The 18,586-nt window shown below is 46.6% G+C and overlaps 3 protein-coding genes across 4 annotated transcripts; 2 read left to right on the top strand and 1 right to left on the bottom strand.

Moving 5' to 3' along the window:
• The first annotated feature begins 2,089 nt into the window (after window positions 1–2,089).
• On the top strand, window positions 2,090–3,130 carry LOC120667625 (transcription initiation factor IIB-2-like). The gene has a single exon (XM_039947664.1). It carries the CDS (start codon window positions 2,090–2,092, stop codon window positions 3,008–3,010), a length of 921 nt encoding a protein of 306 aa, XP_039803598.1. The 3' UTR covers window positions 3,011–3,130.
• A 9,281-nt stretch (window positions 3,131–12,411) lies between these two features.
• On the bottom strand, window positions 12,412–13,422 carry LOC120664753. Its single transcript, XM_039944067.1, has one exon. It carries the CDS (start codon window positions 13,320–13,322, stop codon window positions 12,702–12,704), a length of 621 nt encoding a protein of 206 aa, XP_039800001.1. The 5' UTR covers window positions 13,323–13,422; the 3' UTR covers window positions 12,412–12,701.
• Window positions 13,423–13,557: 135 nt separating this feature from the next.
• On the top strand, window positions 13,558–17,218 carry LOC120664754 (DNA-binding protein DDB_G0278111-like). Of its 2 annotated transcripts, none has more exons than XM_039944068.1 (7): window positions 13,558–13,712; window positions 14,660–14,725; window positions 14,830–14,879; window positions 14,991–15,055; window positions 16,330–16,421; window positions 16,525–16,596; window positions 16,697–16,868. In XM_039944068.1, the coding sequence occupies exons 1-7, from the start codon at window positions 13,710–13,712 to the stop codon at window positions 16,805–16,807; spliced, it is 459 nt and encodes a 152-aa protein (XP_039800002.1). In that variant the 5' UTR covers window positions 13,558–13,709; the 3' UTR covers window positions 16,808–16,868. The 2 variants fall into 2 exon arrangements, with proteins under 2 accessions (XP_039800002.1, XP_039800003.1); XM_039944069.1 differs by lacking the exon at window positions 16,697–16,868 and adding an exon at window positions 16,905–17,218 and having other exon boundaries at window positions 13,573–13,712.
• Window positions 17,219–18,586: the final 1,368 nt, after the last annotated feature.

Genomic DNA, 18,586 nt, shown 5'->3' on the forward strand with positions numbered 1-18,586 from the left:
TGGAGGTGGACTTCGGATAGGGTCTTCTCCACCTCCTCGGCTTATTCGACGTTCTTCATTGGACAGCACCCAGTTGAGGGAGCCAAGCTGCTCCGTAGGGCGCGAGCTCCGGCAAAGTGCAAGTTCTTCATTTGGCTCGTCATCCATGACAGGTGCTGGACCGCCGCTCGTAGGAAAAGACGGGGGCTGCAGGATGATGACATTTGCGTGCTCTGTGACCAATCCTCTGAAACTATCTATCATCTTTTGCTTTCATGCACTTTCTCTCGTGAAGTATGGTTTCAGGTTTTGCGCCGGTTGGGATATGAGCGACTTTTGCATCAGGCTCAGTCTGATTACATCCTGGATTGGTGGGCACATGCACGGAAGCTGCTTCCCAAAATTTGGCGTCGGGGATTTGACTCTCTAGCGGTGCTCATTTGTTGGCTTCTGTGGAAGGAAAGAAATGATAGAACTTTTAATCGCCGAAGTCACACGGTCGATGATGTAGTGAGAAGGGTCTTTGATGAGATCATCACTTGGTCACAAGCTGGGTTTAGACAGTTAGAATCGTTTGCAGTTTTGGGTGCGCCAGGTCGCGAAAATTTGGCCTTGTAATAGGGACCGAGGAGAACGCTTAGGACCGGTCCCAACTGTGACTGGTTCCTTTTGTAGCTACTTTCTTTCTTCCTCTTAATGAAAAACGTGCTCAGGCACGGTCGCGAAAAAAAATTTGATCAGCTATGGTGGCACCTTCTACTGGAGATGGCACCATATACTTTCGGCCTTTGGATCCGCCACTGCCTCAAAGTATTAATGGAGATGAAAGTTGGCGTTTACGATGTGTAAGTTAATCGACAAAATAAACTTAGTATTAAAAAAATCAAGTATTATGATACTGATATCCCGTTTCCAGTTTGTATTATTATATAACTAGGCAGGTTGGCGCGCTTTGCGCGCCTGTAGCAAAAGATTTGATGTAAAATAATAATAAAAATATATTATCGTATATTACAGTTAAAGCAATATCGTGCTGATATATTTTGGCAACGTGTTGATGTATTGAATGAAGTGTGATAGGTATAGTTGATAGATTGTCATATAATTATATTTTGCGAGTTTATGAAGTGGAATTAAAATCCAATAAGTAGTAGGGGCTAGCACGTGTAGACGTAGTGTATGAAATATGGTTATTGTTTTCATGTAAATAAATAATTAAATATATTTTGTGGGTGGATTCCAATTGAATATTATGTGGGTAACACCTAAATAACACACAGGGCCCATCCCTGTATAAATAGTACATAGAAGAATTTATTTTGTGTATGTTAGTAGATATAATTGATGGATTAGCTTACATTAATTATTAATTTTGGTAGAAAAAATGATAGGGTTAGAAATGAATGTATGATTCAATTATATTTTGCGAGTTCACAAAGTGAAAATAAAATCCAATATATAATAGAGGTAAATGTAGTATATAATTTTTTTCATAAAAAACTAAACATTTAAACACATGGGGCCATTTTTTAATTTTTAATTTCGAATTATATTTTTTTATTATGAACAGTACCCGGGGGGGCCCACATGAACAGTATATTTTTATTATTTTTTTATTATAAACAGTACCCCCGGCCCACATGAACAGTATATTTTATTATTTTTTAAATGATGAACAGTACCCCCGGACCCACGTGGGGCCGCGACGCATGAGCGCGCGCCAATTCCTGGCGCGTTAGTATAGTACTCAATTTCAGGCTGCGGGGTGAAAAGAACAGATCAAGTTTACGTGTTCTCCAACAAAACCGAGTTCGATCCCTATCCGACTCCACATGTCGTGGGGCCCAGTTGTAGTCTCACCGGCAGACGCCCGTTCCGTTCGATCCGGAACCGGGGGGAGGCGAGGCGCAAGCGTAACCGCTGCGACACCGATCAAGGCCGAGACGGAGACGCCACCGACCTTTGGCCTTTATATAGCACCCCCCCACCGCCGCCACGGCGCCACACGACACAACCTGAGCGAGAGCGCCAGCGCCGCTGCCCAGATCAGACCAGACTGCCATCGAAACCACATCTCTTTCTTTCGAGAGGCCGCCGCCTGACGACGCCGATGGAGTATTCGGCGCTGATCAACATGAGCGCCGGGGCCGAGGAAGCCGCCCTGCTGAGGAGGAGGGGGCGGGGCACCGCCGTCGCTCCGCCTCCGGGGCTGCAGACGACAGGGGAGGAGGGGGCAGCACCCGGCCTGAAGAGGATGCGCGGCACCGTGACTCTGTCGCTGAGGATGCCGGAGGAACCCACGGCGCCGCCGTCGGTGGGCGCCGCTGCAGCCTCCTCGCAGGAGGCCGAGGAGGAGCCCGCGGCGCCGGCGATGCGCGGGGCCGCGCAGGCCCGCGGGACGGCGGCATCCGAGGGGGGCTGCCGCGCCATCTCCGACATGGCGGTCCGGCTCGGGATCGCGCCCGGCGTGCGGGACCGGGCCCTGGAGGTGTACCGGGGGCTGGAGGAGGGCAAGGGCAGGGCGCACCACTACTACACCAAGGGCGCCGGCCGGAGCGGCGACGCGCTGTACGCGGCGTGCCTCTACGTGGCGTGCCGCAGCGCGGGCGCGCCGCGGACGTTCAAGGAGCTGGCCGCGGCGACGCGCGGCGGCGCGGCGTCCAGGAAGGACATCGGCAAGCTCCTCACGCTCATCAGGAAGCGGTTCGGGGACGACGCCGGCGGGGAGGCCATCATGGACATCGGCGTGGTGCGCGCGGCCGACTACATGGAGCGCTTCGGCTCGCTGCTCGGGATGGTGGAGGACGAGGTGCGCGCGGTGCAGGAGGCGGCGCGGAGGATGCAGGACCAGCTCGACGTGCGGCGCAACCCGGACTCCACCGCGGCCGCCATCATCTACATGGCCATACAGCGGAGGCCCGGCGCCGGCCGGTCGATCCGGGACGTGTCCGCGGCCACCGGCGTCGCCGACAACACCATCAAACAGGCGTACAGGGAGCTGTACCCGCACGCCCAGCTGCTCTTCGGTTGATTGATGGTGCTAATCGTTGTGTTCCCTGTAAACATTGGCAATGCTATTGATCGGTGCAAATAGTAGATAATTAGATAGTTCCATTCGGTATAACTCATCTTGTTTATTACGTTGTTGCAATGCTATTGATTCCTCCATCGTATTATCCTGAAATTTGAACAATGACAAATCTATGCCCTTGTCTGGACCTGCAATTTTCTGTGCGCAAGAAATCTACTTTTCAAGTTTTCTGTTGAATCCATGCTTGATTACGCTGATATTATATTTGTTTGAATAACCGTAAAGCAGCATTCCCTCAGGTTAATCCGTCTGAACTTTTCTTCGCATCCAACAATTCTCAATGAGATTAGCCAATTTCAATCTTGCAAACGAGCATTAACAATTCCAAATCCCATTCATAATACAGCAAAATCACGATGCGCTCTTTGTGCTGCCACGAACAATGCTCGAGAGCAATCCAAAAATCACCCACAATACCTGACTATCATATAGCACGTAAACCTGGTGTCCTGGTGAGAAATTTTCCCAATAGAAAACTCGAGGGCCGCCAGTGCGCTCGCAGGTAGGTGCTAGCCGCCGCCGTCGTCACTCGCTGGACGCTAGGTCGACTAGACCTAGGAGGCTAATCGAACGAGACGGGCCCGCTGGCCCGGTATGTCGTTTTAGGGACTGTTTGGCTCCAGGACTTTTTCCAAAAGTCTCTATCACATCAAAAGGAATCTTACTATTTTATATTATTAAATAAAATCTGTTTATAAATGTTTTTTGACAGTTGAGTGCTTTTTCGCGAGACGAATCTAATGAGCCTAATTAATCGATGATTGGCTACAGTGATGATACAGTAACCATTCGCTAATCATAGATTAAAATACATCATTAGATTCGTCTCGCAATTTAGCCCTAGGGTTCTGCAGTTAGTTTTATAATTAATATTTATTTAATATTTCTAAATACTAAAAAGTCCCTGGGACTTTTTTGAAGTCCCTGTTTCTAAACACCCCTTAATTTTCAGACCTGCTGGTAGTGAAGGCCCAAACCGCGTGCATATTAGTTGCGTGTGAAATTGCCACTATCCCTAGTAGATTTTCGACCCGCCTTGTAAAGAAAATAAACTAGGGCCTGGCCTGCATCAGTTTATTACAGTTTTGAACTCAGAACCTGCATTTCAATTTCGCAACAAAAAAAATGCATTTCAAACTGGCCTGATGATGACGTGTAGCCATGTGCCCATGTCACGTGTAGGGATGCAGGCGGGCGCGCCTTGCAGGCTACTTGCAGACCCCCCCGCAACGCCCGCATGCGTGAGCAGGCTGCTCTGCAGGAGCTCGTTTGCACCTGCACCTCTTTCCGCGTTCACCTGGTAGGCCTTGCGGGCCGAGGCAGCTCTGCAGGCGCTCGCAGTCGCGGGCAGGCAGATGAGTGAAGTGGAGTGGGGAAGGGGACAGAGGAAGCGAGGAGCGATGGAGACGACGAGCTGGGCGGTGCAGATCTCAGAGGAGACTCGCCTGAGATGGAGGCGGCGCCGACGGAGAAGGGCGACGCAGGGGTCCCGATCCACTCCTGCGGGCTCCTGCTGGGCTTTGGCAGGTCTGTCTGCTTAAACCCACGGGAGAAATGCAGATGCCCACCAGGCCGTTTTTTGCAGGCGGGCCTAGCAGGCTGGCAGGCCAGCCCGTGCCCACTTGCATCCCGAGTCACGTGTGCCCTCCCTCGTTTGTCTCCCTCGTTTGTATAGATGTCCATGCAGCTCGCAGCCTGTTAGCCCGCCCGAAACACGGCTAATTTGGCCCGGCCCAAGCACGGCCCGGCCCGATCCAAATCGTGCCCGGGCTGGCCCGGCCCACTACCCATGCTCGGGCTTGGGCCGTCACACCAGCCCGTGGGCTGGCACGGCCCGCCTCGGAGTTAGTAGGCCGGCCCGGTAGCGGCCCGCTTACTCCAAAAGCCTACAGAAGCACACAGCACAGCCCACTGCATCATTACAGTGACTCCACTCCCCCCACCGCGACTCGTCCTCTCCCCCCAACCCTCCCACCCGCGACTCCACTCCCCCTCCCCTCCAACACACCTCGACGCCCCGTCTCCCTCCGGGCGCCGGCGGTGCCCGGGAAGCCGCCCTCCTCCGGCGTCTGCTCCCTCCGAGGGCTCGCCCCGCCGTCCACGCCACCCCCTCCGACCTCCGCTCCATCCGAGCCTCCGAGAGCTTGCTCCGTCGTCGCCGCCGCGTCGCCGCCCCCTCCGACCCCGCTCCCTCGCCCCGCCATCGACGCCGCCCCTCCGAGCTCTAAGCCTCCGACCTCCGCTCCCTCGCCCCGCCGTCGACGCCGCCCCCTCCGGCCTCCGCTCCCTCACCCCGCCATCGACCGCGCCCCCTTTCCCCGCAACCCTAGCCGGCTAGATCTAGCGCCGCCGGACTGGGAGTGGGAGCTCTACTCGCGCTGCCTCCCTACCTCGCCTCTCCGCCGCCGCCGCCGCACTTCCTCTCGCCCCTCCTGCTCTACTCTGGCCACTCCGCCACCGTAGCCTCTCCACCGCCGCCGGCGCCGCTCCCGCGGCCGAGTACCGGCGCGGCGGCGCGCCCCATCGTGGGCCGCGGGAGGCCCAAGCCCGATAAGCAGGCCGGGCTCTGCGGGCTAGCCCAGCATGAAACAGGCCCGTGGGCCTGTGCCTGGGCCGTCTGCGCAGTCCGTGGGCTGACACGGCACGGCCCGCTAAGAAATAGGGCTGGGCCAGGCACGGCCTGGAGATGACCGGGCCAAGGCGGTGTGACACCCTAGGTGCCTGCGCAGTAGAATTGTATTTATTTTATGCATCATGTGCTTATTTTGCTTGAAAAAGGACCTTATTGTAAAAATCTAAGGGTAGTTGTGTAAATATGTTTTAATGCAGGGTCCTTTCTATAACTTAATTTGAATAGAGAGAGCAAATATTGCTTTTGTGGAGGGTTTGTTTGTAAAATTCAGTGTAATCATTGCTTGGCAGAAAATTTTGCTTTTTAGTTTGAAATTAATCTGAATTTGCATTGGAAAAGACAAAAGTCCATTAAATTGAAAATCCTTCCTATGTTTTCAAAATAACTCTTTAATCTTTGGTCAAATCAATTTTTTCACAACATCAAAGTTGTAGATCTTGAAAAGTTGAACAACTTTCATGTTGGGCACTTTTTCATTTGAGCCCTAGTTTAGGAGATATTTTTGTTTTACAGTAGAACCCCTAAGCTTTGCAGAAATTACAAACCAGTCCAGCCTTCATCTTCCACATCCCTGCTCCTCTGCTTGCTCTGCCGCCGGCGCTGAGCGGCACTGCCGCCGCCAAGGAAGGGCCGCAGGCCACCTCCTGCTTGCCGTGGCTACCCACGCGTCGCGCCTGAGCTCCTCGCCGCCCTTTTCCCCTCGCGCTGGAGCTTCCCCGTCTCTGCCACGCACACCCGAGCCCCAGACGACCGCCACCTCGCCACCGCCGTGGCCAGCCCAGGGCAGTGCCCCGGCTCCCCTCCTCTCGCGCGCAGCAGCACCAGCAGAACCCCCTCAGTCTGTTTCTCTCGCTTCCTCGCCAAATCCCCGCCCCGAAACCCCAAAACACCATTGCCGCCGCCTGAACTCCGGTGAGCTAGACGCCGCCGTGAACCCGCCGATCCAGACCTTTTCCGACCCTCTCGACCCCCTAGCGAGCTCCACCTTGGGCCCGCGAAGCTTACCAGCCTCCCCTTGTCGCCAATCCCTCACCGGAGAACCTCGTCGCCGTTGAACCTCCGCCGCCGCTCCCTGTCCACCGCCGTCGAGCACCTTCCCGACTTTCTCCCACCGATCCAAGACCACCAAAAGGTGCGCAAGGACTTCCTCCTTCTTTCCCCTAACCTTCCCCCTCACCCCAGCGCCGGACCTCGCCAGGATCTGCAGCGCCATTCCTCCCCTGCTCCGGCCAGGGACCTCGTTTCAAAAGAAAAGAAAGTTCCAGGGCCTAATTTGAGAAATGTTCATGAACTCTAGAATTCAAACCAGTGAATTTTGAAAATATCTAGAAATTCGTAGAAAAATCAGAAAAATACAAACTGAAATGTTTTGGAATCCTTGTTACAAGAACTATATGTTTTGTTACGTACACATCTTCATTTTTGGTTTGATTTTTAATCCAAGAAAAAGAATAGAATAAATAGACTTTAATTGTTCTAGGAGTTCTACTCAGTAACTGTCTATGATTTTTTGTTTGATTGTGCCTTACAGTGTTACTAGTACCTAGTAAAATTTTGGAACCTTTTTGACATCATTAACTAGGTCAAAGTTTCAAGATTCCTTGATCTACTTGTTATGCTAATATATTTGTGCTGGTAGAAATATTAGAGTTCTGAGTGTGAAACTTTTTCCATGCTTACATGTTACTAAAACCTTGCTGTTTCCGAAGTTTTAGAAATTTTCGATATGTTTGCCTTTTTTTTGATTTAATGCTTATTAAGTAGACTTTAATTATGGTAAATAGTTTATATTCATGATAAATCATTAAAATATTTATGAATGGTAATTTTGAATAGCTCAGCTTGTCCATGAAGTTTGAACAACTGATCATTTTTAGAACAGAATTTAAAAATGATTCTTGATGTGTTAATGCTAGTTTTGTTCTTTTTATCAGAATTAAATCTGTGCAGATACAATCATGAAAATTTTACAGCAGCTTAGTTAACACTGTATTGGTTTTCTGTTAAATTTATAGATCCTGTTTTGCTCTAGTTTAACCTGTAGAATTTAATCTTACTCTAGGTGCTGTCTAAGTGAATGATTTATTCTGAATAATTGGCTGTATGAAATAGCATGAAATTTTCAGGGTAGATTGCCCTCTGTACGACCTGTTTGAAGTAATTTTGTAGCATTTAAATTCTGGTTGTATTCTGAGTTACTCAATTCTTAGCGAACCATGTTTTAAATGCTATGTGAGTTAACTAAAACTTACTTTGTGAAGTTAATCAAGTTGTCTTGTGAGGTTAATCATATTGTTTTGTGTAGTAGGCAATGTTAAATAACTACTCTATAAACGATTGCCCATATGCTTAGTTATGTTTGTTATCTTTTAAATTGCAACTTTATTGTGAAGCGTGTGTTTATAATACCGTTTCTTGCATCACATATAGATACGACTGTTTTATCAGACGGGACGTACGAGCTGATCCCGGAGTCCGAAGAAGGTGATCAAGAGGCCCAGCTGAACGCAACTGTACTAACTGAAGACCCGGACCAAAATCCGGAAGAGCCCAAGGCTAATCTAGCTAGTGACTACCAAGAAGGCAAGCCCCGGACATAACCCAGTATTTCAAATTATTACAATTTATCATTATTACTTACTTGTGCATTTACAGTTCTTAGGATTTGAATTGAAATCCTAGATGTATGATCCTAGGAACCTATGTACTGAACACTAGACCTGAGTTCGAATAATTGCTAAGCTTATAGGACTGGTAAAAGTCGAGTGATTGCCTGTCACTCGCGACCTCTATAGGAATTGCTTGTTTACTTTCTGCTATCAATATATGGACGACGGACGGGGTCGTGTTCGATATCATGACCTTGGGTGAGACCCCGTCTGTGTTGATAAATTCTGCTAAGGTCGCGGTGTGTGGTAGCGGTGGTTAAGTTTTTGAATGTACTAGCCACATACCGTAAATATGGTACGCGGTAAGCCTCGTAGCCGATCGGACCGGGGAGAGGATATACCTTTCACTCTCTTAGAGATATGTTTTATTTATGTTTATGTTGCGCAACACCACGGGTGCAGGGACGAGGTTGGTGCCCTGTAGTCGGGGAGAGTGACACTGTCCACAAGCCAGAATGAAAAGTAAACAGTTGTTTGGGAACGACCCGACGGTGTTCCAAACGTGTGTGTTAGGTTTGCCTGGCCAGGTTAACAAATTTCGATTCGAATCGTCCGCTTCTCACGGTTTGGGACTGCTTGATCCCTTTGCCACACAGGGTAATAAGAGCAACATTACTATGATCAATCTTGATGTTTGACTAAAGTTCTACCATGGTTGGATAGGATTAGTTGCTTACATAGAATGGTTAATCAACTAGAATATGGAAAGCTAAAATGTGAAGTAAGTACCTACTCTTTATTGCTTTTCAGCAAAAGGAAACCAGTGCCTTATAAAACCCTACATAGTCTAGCTAGGTGAGCTAAGTATACCCGTTGACGGTTAAGTCTTACTGAGTATTAGAATACTCAGCCTTGCTGTTGAAATCTTTTTCAGGTATGAGTTTTGAGGACCAGATCGCTAGTCTGTCTTGGCCCTGCTCTTTGCCTCCTGACTGGTCCGTAGAATGGGATCCGTCTTCGACCGGCAATGACCCTGACGAGTGATACCTTACTTGGGCTAGCTTGGTATATTTTTGCGACGTGTTGTAGCCGTCGTGTTTTCTTTCCGCTGCTTTTCAACTCTGAACTTTATACTTATGTCTTGTATAATGTTTTACTGAGTTTGGATCTGTAATAATGCTTTGAACTGGTTTGTAATAACTATTATGCTTGTGTTGTAAAATATGTGGTTGTAATATCTCTAGACTCGCCTTCGTGCGGGGTATGCTTGTTCGATCCGAGAACCGGTGGTTGTATCGGGACGTTACCCGACAGACCAAGAATTGTTCCGTTTGAAGTGCGTTTGTGTCGGTGTTGCCTTTATGGTGATGGCCAGCGCACTTGAGCCGGAATAATTCAGGTGGTTCTGCCACAACGCTCGTGCTCGGGCCGGGCGGCCCGTATGGACATCTATACTCGTTTGTGTATACCTCTGCTGTTCGCGATGCTCACATGCAGGGTGCGTACGGAAATACCATTACTTATCGTGCTTCATTACTTCAAAAATTCAAATATATCAAACGCGCTCGGTCATTTGCAGCAGTATACATAGGGGTGGTAATGGGCTATGGCCCTAGTAGCCTCTTCACAGCCCAACAAAGTCCTTAAATTATTTAGTTCAAAATTGTATAAGATTACATCCCGTCCCTTTTAGGCCCATCCCTTTTAGGCCCAGCTCTTAGATTTTTTAGTTTAAAATTTTGGGCCCTTTACCACTGTACATAAGCCTCGTCAAGATAAAGCACAGATACCATTACGCTTAAGCGAGCACTTGCGCACGCAAAAATGTTACCCCTGAGCATCTTGTATTCCTGTCACCTTCCAGAAGACATCGTAGGAACTGAACTGTAATACTGCATGGACCATCATAACTAACCTGGTAAACTCAACCGGTAAAAAATGTCCAAGTAGTCAACACATTATATAAAGGGACCTTATATAAAATGGAAGCGGCTCAAGATTATGCCACTCCGCAAATGATGCATTAGGCATTCAGTCGCCCAAAGAATATAAAAATAAAGAGAACTATCTGATTCATGGCGCCGCCATATCACTATCCGATCTGCAACGGTGCAACCTGCCAACTTGTAAAGCCAATTAGGCAAGTAGCCAACACAGAAATCTACTGCAAAGACATGGTTAGGAATGGATGACATTCCCTGGCAAAAGTGTAAAATCCTCCAAACAAATCTACCTGAAAATTTCCTGACACTAAAATCAACTATAGGCGCGCGCGCGCACACACACAAAACTAACAGCTTGTGAGAAAAATGGCCTTAGAGCAACACACAGATCCAAATAACATATCTAGTTACCAATGGTATAAGAATATGGAATTGTATTATTGGACAGGCATGCTGCATGCACAGAACACATCAAGACAAAACAAATTTGCCTACTTACTACTGGTACATCTCAACCAGTGGTCTTTTTTTTTTTTTGGGAACAACCAGTGGTCAATAAGATAAGCTGACCAAAGAACTCATGAGTCAAAACCAGGCTGATATGCTTCTACTCCTATGTAACTTAAAGCTGCGAGATGATAAACACGTACAGCTTTTCATCACAACTACAGCAATAACCCAATAGAAGTTTTTTTTTTCGAAAAACACAACCCAATAGAAGTCACTGGCCAGAATGATAGGAGCAATACTAAAAGACAGATTCCACCTATGAGTAAAAGAAACAGACAAAGGCCATAGTTTATTGTTTCAGCCACCAAGAGATACTGCAAGATGGTACACGTACTTGGACACTACTCAGAAGAATGAATAACCACAGTCCACAGGCATCATCCCAATTCCCAAAGGCTGATCAGTGTTGAAACTAGAAAATACTTGAATGTTCCCCTTTTTCTTAAAATAATAACAAGTAAGTTGGATGCACTCAGTTCAGTTGCTAACCGAAAAATTATAAAACCCACTAGGGAGAAATGACCTTGGAACATGACCTAGACACGATACCCATTTGTCCAGCAGTAAAAAAATGCCAATGGAACAGGCAGGTGCACAGAAAAGGGCTAGGCAAAACATGTTACATCAAACCAAGATGCCTATGGGATTTCAAACCAGATAATCAATATTTAAAAAGAACGATGCCGTCTAGCTTAAATATATGAGATGCCACAGTTTTTATCTCAGATGTAGTGATATTATACTAAAAAAGCAGTGGGTAGAACAGCCACACGATTATAGAAAAAAAATCCACTAACAAGTTTATCAAGCAGGCAAGGGCATGGTTTATAGATACTCGATAGCTTAAAAAAAATGAATATGCACGTGCAACATTCAGGGGCTGAACTAAGTATCTCCAAATCACCTGAGCACATAAAAAATTGTTTGACTTCACGTCTGAGCTAAAGTGGCAAACCTTTGAAGTGCTTGGATATGCTGAATCCTATATTTTTTAGCCAAATAATAAGCATTTAGCTCAGTCTAACTTAACCTTGTGATTTGTAATGCTGATTCATTTCACCTATTAGTTTCAGCATAAGTGCAATCATGGAAACATCAGTGTTGTACAGTGCATCACCAATAAAGGTACAGAATTCATTTGTAATGAAGAGGCAAAACATGAGTTAATGACTATTACTCATCAAATTCATGGATACACAATACATTAATTGAAAATCCATTAACACTAGCACATTTTTTTAATTACTAGCAACAACCAGGCAGTCAGCATAAATGTATTCAACAAACATCTCTACAAGCATCAAGTAGTACCAGGCATACAAACAATCAAACATATCTGCAAGTAAACACATCTCCAAGCATTCACTGACTAAGGTAATGTCCTTGCTCATCGACCCACCTGAAAAGACTGACAACAAATGTCTCAAACAAAATTGGCTTGATCGACAGCAGCACTCTGGGTTAGCCAATCTGCAAGTAGCCACAAGCCTCACAGTTGCTGAGTCAACTCGTCAAGTACCCACCAGGTACGCATTAACCACAGTGATACATGACAGATTTTTACAATTCACTAGATCTGAGCCATAAACATCTCGGCCACAGAGATCAAACAAACCAAGAGGAAACCATCCAGCAATGCACATCGTATAACAGTTGAAACTAGCCATGTGGTAATAACTGGAAGTATGGAATTAGGAGCAACATCAAAATAACAGACCAGAACTACATTGTCTCTCACTTGTGCTCACAGCTCTTATTAGCATGGGAAACTGCAGAAAGTAATAGTACTTGCGATATGCGTCCTGATCTATTACCCATCAACATAGTAACGATACTACTACGAGTTCAGTAATACTAGTACCCTGACAAAACGGACAATCCATTCTCATATAGGCCATAGCAGCGGATCAAAACTTCCCACGCATCGGACCACCAGATTACCTCTTGCGCTGGATCAAGAGCGCCGCGATGAAGGCCGTGACACCGGCTCCAGCAGCCATCGCAGCAGCCAACAGCTCGGCAGGCACCAGCCCCACCTCCTTAGGCGTCCCGGCCGAGGGTGCAGCCGAGTCCATCTCCTCCTCGCCCTTGCCCTTCTCTGCGGCGGTGGCGGAAGCCTTCAGTGCCTCGATCTCCTCCTCGAGGGCGACCTTCTCCTGGTACGCGGTCTGCAGCTGGTCCCCAAGCCCCGCGCCCCTGCGCACCTCCTCCTCGTGGCCGGCCTTCTCGGCGTCGAGGAGGCCCTGGAGGCGCTCGACCTCGGCGCGGAGCGCGGCGGCCTCGCTCTCGTTGGTGGCGGCGGCCTGCTCGAAGGCGGCGGCCTCTTCGCGGGCCTGGGACACGAGGGCCTCGAGGCGGCGGGACTCGGAGGACAGGAAGCGGTTCTGGTGGCTCACGGACTCGAGCTGCTCCTCCAGGTCGCGCTTCGCCGCGCTGAGGGCCTCGATCTCGTCCGCAGCGTCGTAGAGCTTGGGCGTGCGGTCCCCGCCGTTGGCGGCGAACTCGAAGTCCGCGGCGGCGGCGGTGGGGGAGGCAAACGTCTCCTCGCCGTTCTCCATCGGAAACCCTCCTCTCTCTCTCTCACTTGCTCGCGGCGGCGAGGTGGATGCGGTGAGGGTGGAAATGGAAATGAAAAAAAAAAAATGGAAAAGGCGCTGGAAATGGGCGAGGCGTCTCCGCGAATATATATCGGGGCCAGGAAAAGCGATCCCCAATGTTCCGATCGGACGGCGCAGGGAAGAGGTTTCAGATCGGACGGCTACGGTGGGCCCACAGGGTGGAAAGGCCAGAACCAAGCCGGGTCGCGTCGTACCCACGCGGAAGCAGAAGAAAAGGCTCGATTGGCTGTTCGCTGTCCACAGCTCGCCGCGGAGGCCGTCGCCGCCCAACGGCCCAAGTGTGGTCCGGAGTGAAGAGGCTTGCGATCTCCGCCGCGCGCGCGAAAGATGGTGAGATTGGCTCTTTGATTTCTATGTTTTCTTTTTAGTTGCGAGGATCTGTCGACTTCTGTCTGTGTTGAATCTTAGGGTTTTAGTTCGTTCTTTAGTGGAAAGATTAAGCGGCTGGGCTGCGATTGTGATCCCTCCTTTTTGCTGCGTTGTTTCATTGCTCGCTTATGTCGATCCCATGCTTAATGACTCGCTCAGATTCGGGTATCTGAGAAAGCGCGAGGAGAATTGCGCCCAATCTGTTAGAACTTTAGACTCGACAGTTGATGTTTTAGAGATCTTGTGAATGTTCTGGTTTATCGAATGAAAATGACTAGATAACCAGGGAAATTTAGTGGTTTCGCTAGCTTTAGGCATGAGCTGGAGTGATGTTGTGTGGTGCTTTTTCAACCCTGCTGAGTTATTTTTGGGGCTCAAACTAATGTGCTTCATTATGGCCTGTATTTGCGTCTGTACATCCAAAGGAACAAGAAACTATGTTCATAATTAGTATGATTTTGTTGGCGTTGGAGGTTCCTTCCATTTGCTCTGTGGTGCTTTGTGTGCCTTCTAGTAGTATGTGATATCAGCAATTCGGCATGCTTCGCTTTATCTTCCTTAACCATAGAAAGATTCTGGTATGGCTATTTTATGATAGTCTCCCCTGTCATTTTAACTCACAATCAACTGCCCTACTGTACTAGTAAACATAATGGCATAAGAACTTCAGGATCTATTGAAAGAAATCAGAACTAGTTAATTTTTTTAGCATAAATTCTTCGTATTTCTATTTAACTTGTCCTTTTAGGGAAAAGATTGCTTAATATCACTGGAATCTGAGTTCTTTTGGTGTATTGATTGGCTTTATGATTTTATCTATGGCTAAGTGGGAACAGTTTGTTTTTATCCATAGCCATATCCTTGTTGGGTGACTTCTTCTGATGGAACTATACAATTTTGCTTGCCAGGCTGACCCTGAGTTGGAAGCTATCAGGCAGAGGAGGATGCAAGAGCTAATGGCACAGCGTGGTGGGGTAAGATACCAAGCTGCATGACTTAAATTGAAGCTATCATGTTGAGCTAGTTCCTGGAGCTATTCTATAGATTGCCTTTTGATCTAATATCAACTTTTGATTAGGCAAATCAGCAAAATGCAAGCCAACAAAAAGCCCAAGAAGATGCAAAACAGTATGGTCTCCTCCACTATCTTCCCCAGGATGTTATAGCTCATCAAGTTATGTCCTGTTAACCTGGGGAACACTGAATTGACTTTTAATCTTGAATCTTTCTCTCAATCAGGGAAGCTGAGGAACGCAGACAGATGATGCTTGCTCAGATATTATCTTCTGAAGCCAGAGAAAGGCGTAAGTTTTCGTTATTGATTCCATTTATGATATGCTTAATGACTGCTGTTCTCATTATTGATGCAATTTTGTTTATTAGCTATTTTAAATCATCTACAATCAAACAGTTCTGGAAGTAGAAAAATTTCCTGTATTTTTTATCTTTTAGTGAGTTAGTACCTCCATAGTATGGAAACTGTTGTGCATTTTGAAAGCAAAGCAACTCTGTAAGTCTACCGGCTGGAGTTGGATGAAAAGTCACTTTACGAAAATCCCTTTGCTCTGTAACTAATTGATTATGTTAATTTCTCTCTTCTGAATTTTGGTTTTCACCCTTTGGTAGATGGAGGTTTAAAGTGAGGTCAGCTGCAATATGTGGCTAGAGTCCTTGTCAGATCTGTGTTACCGTGCTTCAAGCTCCAATCATGTTGTTGTGGTTTCTAGTCTAGGCAAAGTCTCTTAGATTTGGGTGTGTGCAGCTACAATGTAAGCTGGTGCCACCAGCTAATACTGCTTTTGTTTTCCATATAGGATTTCTGGGCTTAGAACTGTTGTGTGTTTCATCAGTTGCGCCCTGGCCCAATAAGTATATATTCCTTAAAGCGCCATGCTGATCAGGACAGTTGCTCTGTCCACGTAGTTGCAGTTGGAGTCATGGAGATAATCAATATTATGTGATAAATCATTACACCTGCTATCTCAGTTTTACTTGTGGTAACAAATAACAAAATGTGTATTGTCAATATAACCTAGGTAATGGCATGAAATTGGTATTTATGACATTTATGTTGTTTCTTATTTCAGACAACTTAATTTTTTGTTTCATTAGAGAAGAAACAAAGATGGGTTCTTTGATCCTGTATTTAGACTGCTGCAACCAACGATATGGTCTAAGATAAGAATGCTGCAAATCTAGTGTAACCAGCACAAATTCTTATGTCTGCGCTGACTAAAATCTTCCATAGAAATATTTAAAGTTATTATGGTTTTTGTGGTGTCATTAGTGTTAACAATAAAATGAAAAGACTAATTGTGTTTGTTAATAACTGTTTGTTAGAGTTTAGTTGTAGCAAATCATGACAGATTCTGCTTGAATGAATAATTATGTTTGCACAGAGGTACAGAAAAGCTATTTTTGTTCCATAAGTAGATTCCTGTAACTTTTGGAAAAAATGTGCTGAATAACAATTATGTTTGGCCAGAAATCATTCATAAGTCTGCTAATAAAGTGTAAACAGTTGAAGTGGGTGAAAAGGAACAATAATACAATACTTATGTTTGCATGAATTTGACAGTCTCCCGCATAGCTTTGGTCAAACCTGACAAAGCTAGAGGAGTGGAGGATGTTCTGCTAAGAGCTGCTCAAACTGGTGGAATATCTGAAAAGGTTGATAATGACAGATCCCTTTGTGGATTTTTGTATCCTTTGTTGGTGCCCCAAGGACCCAATAGAGCAGACATATAAATTTGTTATGTTTTTCTGGTTTCAGGTATCTGAAGAAAGGCTCATATCACTTCTGGAGCAAATTAACACCCAGACAACGAAGCAAACCAAAGTTACGGTACGTAAAGCGTGATGGACTCTGTCAACTTTGGCCATGCCCATGTTGTTCTTGCATCAGTCCAACTGACCTGCTAAACAAAGATCTTTGCTTCCAACAGGTTGTATCGACTTATTTCTATAAAATGGATCTTGTTTGCAGTAGAAAAATCCTCACATTTGTCAATAGTGTAGCACAATTAGCAGTATGGCGGGTGGACCAGTATGTATAGGCTGTAAAGTGAAAACATTCAAGAGTAGAAATCCAGAAAACTATCTTCATTGTCACAACAAGTTAAGCGTCTTGTTGACTCTTTGTTTGCCTTGCAGATTCAGAGGCGTCGGAGTGTCCTTGATGACGATGATTAGATGTGACCTCCAAGCTTTCTATGATTGTATGGTGAGCTGGTGATGGATTAGGAGAATTGCTGATTTGTTTACCTAAAAACGACGATCTGAAGTGACTATCATCAGCCATCAAAACTTGCCTAAAAATGATGATCCGTTGTGACTATCATCAGCCATCAAAACTTGGTAGATTATTTCATGGATCTGTTGTTGTATATGATCCGACGTCTTATTGGTGTGCCCAGAAACATTTATTCCTAAGCTATGGCATTAATGGGTGTTTGTGCCCACCCCTACCCTGTCGAGCGAGGCCGCGAGCACACATTGTTGTGGCTTGGTTCTTCATGTGCCATGTGGATGTGGTGCCGCACTGTTTTGCAGCTTTGGCTGCGTTGCTTGCGACGAAACGGCATGTCATGCATCCACGGAGATTGGAGGCTGTGCATGTGCGCTCTGGGCACTGAGCTTATTGGGCTCGGTGCGAGGAACCAGTCCAAGTTAATTCCGCCTAATCGAGTCAGCGTTCATTGATCAACTCAATTAGAGAGGACTAATCTCGGTAGTCTTTGGAATATGTCATGAGCACCGTTCAAGATTTAAACATACTCTACTAGCACAACAGTAATACCATTACATAAGCACATCTACACATAAGTGTATATTACAAGAGGTTCAAAGTAAATTACATTAAATTTTTCAGAGTTTGCAGCGGAAATGTTCTACACGCACTCCATGCATACGCAAAATAGAAGGTAACACTATATGCTGATAGTGCCCTTCTCGTAGCCACCGGTCATCTACTCCTCACCCGCACCTCCGTCCGCGGGTAGAAGTAGCCAAACACGGCCTCCGGCTGCGTATCACCTGCAACAACTTCAACGATAGCACCATGAGTACAAAGGGTACTCGCAGGACCTATCCAACATAGGTATATAGTCCGACCTCAAGGAGAATGCATTTAGTTAGTAGTAAGGATAGGTCAAGTTTTGTAATTTTTGGCATAAAAGCGTTGAGCTTTGATCAAGTAACAAGCAAAAGACAAAGCATCTATAATCTCTATGTCATTCATCAATACAATTGCATAAATAAAGTGATCATATATAACTTGAGATCAATCTTCCTTGAACTCCATCACGAGACTCTACAATGGGGCGAACCTCAAAGAGCGTGCTCACTGTCCGAGAGCGCGGCTATTGCAATAAATTAAAGACCCTGCAGGAGTGTACAACTTTACCCACACGAGGACAAGACCAACGACCATACCCATGGCCAAGGATAAGCGTTGATTCATGCCTCAATCTTTCACACAAACACAACCGGCTATGAGCGAACGGTCGGGAAGGACAAGTGCACCGGAACCGCCGATCACACTCCATCACGACTCGCACCGAATCCGATCAAGGTAAGGTGTGACTTATTCTAGTTGGCTTACTTTCCCATAATTAAGCATGTGGTTCGTACGGAAAAGTGCTCAAGAGACCGGCGACCAAAGAGACGGTCCTTAACCAACTCTAGCAAGACTAACCATTTGGACTCCTTTCCATCATGACCCTACCATTCTTGCTCAAGTCCGAATCATAATTCATAGTTACTCACATTTTATTCATCATCAACTAGGAATGTAGAATTAATCAAACATCCTATAACTCGTGAGCGGTGGTGCC

Source organism: Panicum virgatum, chromosome 3N (genome assembly GCF_016808335.1).
Source record: "Panicum virgatum strain AP13 chromosome 3N, P.virgatum_v5, whole genome shotgun sequence".
In the NCBI taxonomy this organism is placed as follows: Eukaryota; Viridiplantae; Streptophyta; class Magnoliopsida; order Poales; family Poaceae; genus Panicum; species Panicum virgatum.